Source organism: Eriocheir sinensis, chromosome 26 (genome assembly GCF_024679095.1).
Source record: "Eriocheir sinensis breed Jianghai 21 chromosome 26, ASM2467909v1, whole genome shotgun sequence".
Taxonomy (NCBI): domain Eukaryota; kingdom Metazoa; phylum Arthropoda; class Malacostraca; order Decapoda; family Varunidae; genus Eriocheir; species Eriocheir sinensis.
Genome location: NC_066534.1, coordinates 4,019,897 through 4,028,081, shown reverse-complemented (window position 1 = coordinate 4,028,081; position 8,185 = coordinate 4,019,897). Strand labels below are relative to the sequence as shown.

Genomic DNA, 8,185 nt, shown 5'->3' with positions numbered 1-8,185 from the left:
ATTGTTCAAGCACCCCCCCAACATGGAGGAACCCCACCTAGAATGAGAAGAAGAAGACGTGCCCTGTGGTGTCGTAGCTGGCTTCTTCGACGCCCTCTGTTCGGTCAGTACGAACATCTCCTACACGAACTACACAGAGAAGATCGAAGGGGCTACCGGAAGTTTGTTCGTTTCACGCCAGAGGTTTTTGGGGAAATGGTGGAGCGACTTACTCCTCTGGTTGGATGGCAAGACACCAACATGCGTCCTGCTCTTCCCGTGGGCCTCAAGCTGGGAGTGACACTACGCTACCTCGCCACGGGAGATGACTACACAAGCCTCCACTACGACTTCAGGGTGTCTGTTCCATCGATCTCCAGATTTGTTCCCAAAGTCCTCAAGGCCATCATCCAAGTTTACAAGGACGAGTACCTGCACTGCCCTCGAACGCCTGAAGCCTGGAAGGAGGTGGCAGACGGATTCTCCCGCAGGTGGAACTACCACAACTGCCTCGGCGCCCTGGACGGCAAACACGTACCCATCAGAAGACCACCCCACGCTGGCTCCAAGTTCTTCAATTATAAGAAGTTTCACAGCATCATCCTCTTGGCTTTGGCGGACTCTGGCTTGAGGTTCATCTACGTCGACGTCGGGGCTGAGGGGGGAGCTGGCGATGCAGGCACCTGGAACCGCTGCACCCTACAGCAGGCCATCGAATCAGGAGCGCTCAGCCTGCCAGACGACACTTGCCTGCCTCACGACGACACTCCCCTGCCCTACCACATCGTTGGTGATGATGCCTTCGCCCTGCAGCCGAGGTTGATGAAGCCCTACTCCAACAGAAGCCAGATCCCCCAGCAGAGACTGTTTTCATACCGTCTTTCAAGAGCTCGCCGGGTGGTGGAGAACGCCTTCGGGGTGATGCAGCGCAAGTTCAAGGTTTTCGGAGTCACCCAAGGGATTTTGCGTGCAACAGTGAGAGATGTCGTCACCACCTGCTGCATTCTCCACAACATGGTCGTCACACCCGCCATCCAACCTGCCGAGATAGGCCACGAAGACGAGGACCACAACATTGTTCCTGGCAGCTGGAGAGAAGGCGAGACCCTGATGGCAGACCTCGCTCCAGCCAGAGGCAACAACCCCAGCAGGCGAGCAAAGGCCGTGAGGGACTACCTGGCGAACTACTACACTTCAGAAGTTGGAGCTGTGCCCTGGCAGGAACGGCTGGTCTACCCCCGAGGACGCCCCCAAGACGCCGAGTGAAAACTAATAAATATGTAATATAAATTGTACTCTCTTGTAACTAATAATATGCTTACTTTAAAACTGTGTTTCATTCTCTTTAAATGTTTGTGGATGTCTGTAGTTAGCCATTGAAACTTTTATTGAATAATAAACAAAAAACAAAAAACAAAATGACATGGAAAAAAATGAAAAGGTACCAAAAAAAAGATATATAAGAAATGTAAGAAATATAAGAAAATATAAGAAAAGCTACCCACTGAAACATATATTGAATGAGAAATAAAAAAAATGAAATGGAAAACAAAACTTAGAAGGTACCAAAATAAAAAAAATAATAAGAAATAATAGCATGCTAATAATGAAAGTTATAAAAGCTATATGATTAAAGTAGAACAATATACAATGAATCTCTAGTAACTTGAAAAGAGCAAATGTCTACCAATGAAAAAAGTGTATTTGGACAAATAAAATATATTAGTGAGATTGCAATAAACTTTAACTCAAAAGGTTACACCATACTCGATGACATACTATTTTCTAACAAGTTCATTAGAAAAAATATATATATATATATATATATATATATATATATATATATATATATATATATATATATATATATATATATATATATATATATATATATATATATATATATATATATATATATATATATATATATATATATATATATATATATATATATATATATATATATATATATATATATATATATATATATATATATATATATATATATATATATATATATATATATATATATATATATATATATATATATATATATATATATATATATATATATATATATATATATATATATATATATATATATATATATATACGTTCGATGGGGAAAAAGGGTCCATTTTTTCTTAAAATTATGTGTTCAAGGGTAAATAAAAAATACATAGGCACAAAAAAGTGTATTGAAGATTTTTACCTCAAAAGCATTTAGATCATTGGCTTTCCTATAAAAGTAACCCCACTTGTCTATTAAGCAGTGTTTCTTAAAAAAAAAATATTGAAAACTATAAGTTTTGCAATGTTGCAATGGGGCAAAAGTGTCCTTCCAAAAATGGGGCAAAAAGGACCACTCATAGAATGTATAAAATGTATAAAATAAATGTATAAAAAATAAAAAAAATAACTAATTTAACCTCCTTTTGACCGATAGGTAGATACCTAGATATACCTAGATAGATAGATAGATAGATAGATTGATGGATAGATATATAGATGATAGATAAATAGATAGAAAGATAGATAGAGATAGATAGATACATAGATAGATAGATAGATAGATGGATAGATAGATAGATAGATAGATAGATGGATGGATGGATAGATAGATAGATAGATAGATAGATAGATAAATAGATATAAAGATAGATATAGATAGATATATACTAGATAGATCGATAGTTAGATAGATAGATAGATAGATGGATAGATAAATAGATAGAAAGATAGATACCTAGAAAGAAAGATAGATAGATAGATAGATTTCTGTGTTTAACACACCTAACGAACAAAAAGGTTTGAAAAAGTATTCTTAACTCTTACTTGTGACTTGTAACAGTGATCTACAACTACTTTTTGGACAATTTGGTTCTTTGAAACTGAAAACAAATCTCTGGCTTGAGGTTTTTTGAATGCTACTAAGACCTCACTCAGGTTAGTGTTGGTTTCACATTTTCTAAAGAAATCAATTTTATATTCATCAGCACTTATTTCTACAACTTGTCCTACATAGTGATGGGGTAGTTTGCCCTCGGCAAACCTAACTAAAACATAGCAATTAAGAGTAATGTCCTCTTCAGAAAGTTCTTCTTTAGGTACAGCAGCAATTTCCTCGTCTGGAACGGGGTCTTCATCTCAGAAGAATCCTCTTCAATTTCAGACTCGCTGCTGGTTTCATCTTGTGGTGGGCGAACAGGTGTTTGAGGAGGAGCACAACCTGATGGTCCTGCAGCTTGTAGGTCTGCTAGGCTGATGCTTGCACCTGGTTGAATAGAGAGAGCTTTTCTCCTAGGAGCTTGCCGTTTCACACTCTTCTCACGGATTTCCTGCAAGAACTTGAGCATGTTAGGGCTTACAAGATCTCTGTTGTCATACATGTTTGGGTCATCACGGCGGATCTTGCATAGGACAATTTCAGCATTGCAGGGATGGATTCCGCAGGTCTTGAAAGCAGACACGCAGAGCTTCTCCCATTTTTCTTCCATTGCTTGCAGGAGCTCTAGAAGCAGGCGAGGAAATACCCACTTGGGTAGGCTGCCCACATTTGTTCCTTCACCCTCCTTCCATGTAGTTAGAATCTTCCTCCATTCAGACTTCACAACACTGAAGATTCCAACATCCAGTGGTTGCAGCAAATGAGTTGAGTTAGGTGGTAGGAAACACAGTTTAATGTTGTTTTCTGCGCAGATGTCGACAGCTCTCATGGACAAATGGCTGCTTAGATTGTCTCCAATAATAACAAAAGGCTCAGGATTGGTCTCTCTCCTGACGACAGAAAGGAATAAGGCAGGCCTTTAGCCAATCCAAGAAAATTTCTTCATCAAACCATCCACTTTTGGAGACATTGTACTTGGCATGAATAGGACCACCAAGGATCCATGTATCTTGCATGCGTTGGCCTTTATAGACAACATATGGTGGAAGCAACACACCAGTAGCAGTCACTGCAAACATTATTGATGTGGAGCTTTTACTTGTGTCCATCACTCTCTCAGCATATTTGATGCCCTTCCTGAAGATCATCTTTTTCCCTTTCGGATCATCTGTCAGATTTGTTTCGTCATAATTGATGATCCTAGAGGGTGAAACACCTGCTAAGGTCTTCTGTAAACGAATGAAGTAATAATTCACAGTACCTTCACTTAATGCTGCTCGTTTCCTGGTGATGTTTTGGCAGGTCCGCTGAGTCAGGATATTCTCATGGCGTTTCAGGAAGCCATATGCCCAATCCACGCCAGGGTAATTGTTCTTAAACTGTGGGATGACCCTGTGCATTGAGTTAAGATGGAAGTGAATAAATTGTCGCAGAGTCGTTAGATCAAAGGCATAGCCAAAGTCACCTAATGCTGCCACATTCTGAGCAATAGCTACTTCCTCCCCTGCTAGGAGTGCAGTGTGACAACCCGATTGGCCGGCCTTTGTAACCTTCCCTTTGTAGCGTTTTAGGAGAGTAGTCTTGGGAATGCCAGTTCTTCTACTGGCTGCTCTAATGCTCTCCCCTTCATTGATGGACACTAGTGCTGCTACAACATCGTCTTGTGAGTATTGAAGGCGGGTTGTACCCTCCTTCTTCTTGTAATTGCGGACCATCCTGCAAAAGTGAGAAAAAAGGGCATTAAAACCAAAATTTGCATTGTTTTGTAAGCAATCCAATCCCTCAAACTACCGTCCTATTGCTTTACTTTCTTGTCTATCTAAAGCTTTTGAATCAATCCTTAACCGTAAGATTCAAAAGCACCTTTCCACTTCTGACCTTCTATATGATCGCCAGTATGGGTTCCGCAAGGGGCGTTCTACTGGTGATCTCCTAGCCTTCTTAACTGACTCTTGGTCATCCTCTCTTAGCCGTTTCGGTGAAACTTTTGCTATTGCGCTGGACATATCAAAAGCTTTTGATAGGGTCTGGCACAAATCTTTGCTTTCTAAACTACCCTCCTACGGTTTCTATCCTTCTCTGTACCTTTATCTCCAGTTTCCTTTCTGACCGTTCTATTTCTGCCGTGGTAGACGGTCACTGTTCTTCCCCTAAATCTATTAACAGTGGTGTCCCACAGGGTTCTGTCCTATCTCCCACTCTTTTTCTGTTGTTCATTGATGATCTTCTTTCCAAACCGAACTGTCCTATCCATTCCTACGCCGATGATTCCACTCTGCATTATTCAACTTCTTTTAATAGAAGACCCACCCTTCAGGAACTTAACGACTCAAGGCTGGAGGCTGCAGAACGCTTAGCCTCAGACCTTACTATTATTTCCGATTGGGGCAAGAAGAACCTGGTGTCCTTCAACGCCTCAAAACACAGTTTCTCCACCTATCCACTCGACACAATCTTCCAAACAACTATCCCCTATTCTTTGACAACACCCAGCTATCACCTTCCTCAACACTAAACATCCTCGGTCTATCCTTAACTCAAAATCTCAACTGGAAACTTCATATCTCATCTCTTACTAAATCAGCTTCCTCGAGGCTGGGCGTTCTGTACCGTCTCCGCCAGTTCTTCTCCCCTGCACAGTTGCTGTCCATATACAGGGGCCTTGTCCGCCCTCGTATGGAGTATGCATCTCATGTGTGGGGGGGCTCCACTCACACAGCTCTTCTGGACAGAGTGGAGGCAAAGGCTCTTCGTCTCATCAGCTCTCCTCCTCATACTGATAGTCTTCTACCTCTTAAATTCCGCCGCAATGTTGCCTCTCTATCTTCTATCGATATTTCCACGCTGACTGCTCTTCTGAACTTGCTAACTGCATGCCTCCCCCCCTCTTGCGGCCCCGCTGCACTCGACTTTCTACTCATGCTCATCCCTATACTGTCCAAACCCCTTATGCAAGAGTTAACCAGCATCTTCACTCTTTCATCCCTCACGCTGGTAAACTCTGGAACAATCTTCCTTCATCTGTATTTCCTCCTGCCTACGACTTGAACTCTTTCAAGAGGAGGGTATCAGACACCTCCTCCCGAAACTGACCGATCTTGCGGCCCCCTCTTTGGATTCTTTTTAGGAGCAGCGAGTAGCGGGCTTTTTTTTTTTTTATTAATGTTTACTTTTTTGTGCCCTTGAGCTGTCTCCTTTGCTGTAAAAAAAAAAAAAAAATACAAATGTTGGTCCCTTTTGCCCCAGAAACGTGAGCATACAAATGTTGGTCCCTTTTGCCCCAGTAACGTGGTCACTTTTGCCCCAGTAAGAATAATGCATATCTATTCACTCCCCACTTAACTTAGGTTCAATATTATTTCATTACTACATACCTAAAGGATTGCAGATTGATGTCCTGGAAGGGTGCTGTGAAAGAGGTTATAGTAGTTCGTGTATACACCTTAGCAATTTAGTGTTGTTTCAAATCTGAAAACACAAGAAAAAAAAAAATAATTCTTTAGAAAATGCCTATACATATCTAACACATTTAAATATGGGTGACCTGACATGCAGATTGCAATGCATGTATGTTTTTCAAATTTTGCATTCAACTTTGACAATGTAAACCATAAAACCTGTTAAAAAAAAAATGGTCCCTTTTCCCCCATGTGGACCGCATTGCCCCATTGTACGAAGAAACAGATCGAACTATAGAAAGAGAGAGAGAGAGAGAGAGAGAGAGAGAGAGAGAGAGAGAGAGAGAGAGAGAGAGAGAGAGAGAGGGGGGGTTGGGGGTTGGGGAGCTGGGGTCACAGGTAAAGAAAGGGGTGGGGGGTGAGGAGGTAAGGTCACAGGTAGAGAAGAAGGGGTGGGTTGGCAGGAAAGGAGGTGAGAGAAAAGGGTTTGGGGGTCAAGGAAGGGGGGTGAGGTCATCGGTAGATAAAGGGGTGGGGTTTTTTTTTTTGGGGGGGGCAGGGAAGGAGGGAGGGCAAAGGTAATTAACAGGGCAAGGGTCTCAGGTGACAGGTAACTACTTCTGTCTTCAACCGACACGAAACAAGAAGCTGTGTATGAACGCATACTTTGAATAAGTTGTTTGAGTGGTTTCACTACTTAGTTCATGGACCCACAAGATGTCCATGCAAGCGTACTTGTATTACTTTCTACAATTAATGTCATTACTTGTGTTTTTCCTAATTCCTTCAAAGCGCATGCAATACACAATGCGTCCATGCAAGCCCACTTATGAAGTTTGAGTAAGTGCTGTCACTATTTTTTTTTCTAAGTCCTACACAATCCAATGAACCTAAAAGCTATTCCTGCAAGCGTACTTCTAGTGTTGACATACTTGATTCTATCTAACTGCACTAATGTGTGCTCTATAAGATGCACATGCATAGCTACTTTTTGTAAGTGCTACATATGAAATTTTTCTAAGTGCAACTAATGTGTCTACGAGACTACTGTCTGCATTCAACAAATCGACATGCACATGCATAGCTAATTTTTCTAAGTGCTGCATATCTAATTTTTCTAAGTGCAACTAATGTGTCTACAAGACTACTGTCTACATTCAACAATTCTACTAAGTTACCTAATTTTTTTTATTGTTTTTTTGCTAGCTATATGGTCGTCTATTTTCAGTTATATTTCCTATCATATTGTAGGCCATTATTTTTTAACTATCCTAGCTATTACTTTTTATATATGTTTTGTTTTTCCCTATCTATTTTTTATGTTTCTTTTTAGCTGCTAAACTTTAATTTTCTTATAGTCTACCTACCTACCTATCTACCTGCCTGCCTAGCTACCTAACTTTTAGAGTTACGATAGGAAGGATTTGTCATTATCATTCTCTTTTAGGAAGTGCAACCAAGAGGTTGCTGTTTTTTGGAGTGCCTACATAAGAAAATACAAGTTGTGTGAACACAGCAAGTATTAAGTTATGTGTGGCTAGTCAGTCATTCTCTTTTTTTTTAAGTGCATAACAGAGCTAGAGCAGAGTCATAGCAGAGTTATGCGTAGTCAAGTCATTCTCTTTTGAGTACTTGATTGCGGCCTCCTAGAGGAGGCCTTTAAAAAGGTGGCTGACCTCCGCAGAGGCCAGGAAAGGTGAGGTTTTTAATTGTCCTCGTCAAGGTTCAGGGCCTGGGGTGTGTTGTGGCTGGGCGTCATGGATCTAACGTCCTTTACAGGGCTTATGGTGGGCAGGCTGAAGGGTGACATCGGAGGAAAGGTGTGCTGGACCGGTATCTGCTGCTGGATCACAGGAACGGTCTGGAATTGTGGCTGGTAAATAGTCTGACTCGGAGGCCAGGACCCATGCTGGTACTGCGA

General features: G+C 41.2%; 1 protein-coding gene across 1 annotated transcript; it reads left to right on the top strand.

Annotated features, from left to right (window-relative positions):
- The first annotated feature begins 240 nt into the window (after positions 1-240).
- Positions 241-1,245, top strand: LOC127003892 (uncharacterized). The gene has a single exon (XM_050870998.1). It carries the CDS (start codon positions 241-243, stop codon positions 1,243-1,245), a length of 1,005 nt encoding a protein of 334 aa, XP_050726955.1.
- Positions 1,246-8,185: the final 6,940 nt, after the last annotated feature.

Bases quoted from the DNA above. Each gene is read 5' to 3' on its own strand.
- LOC127003892 (XM_050870998.1), top strand. From the start codon at position 241: ATGCGTCCTGCTCTTCCCGTGGGCCTCAAGCTGGGAGTGACACTACGC.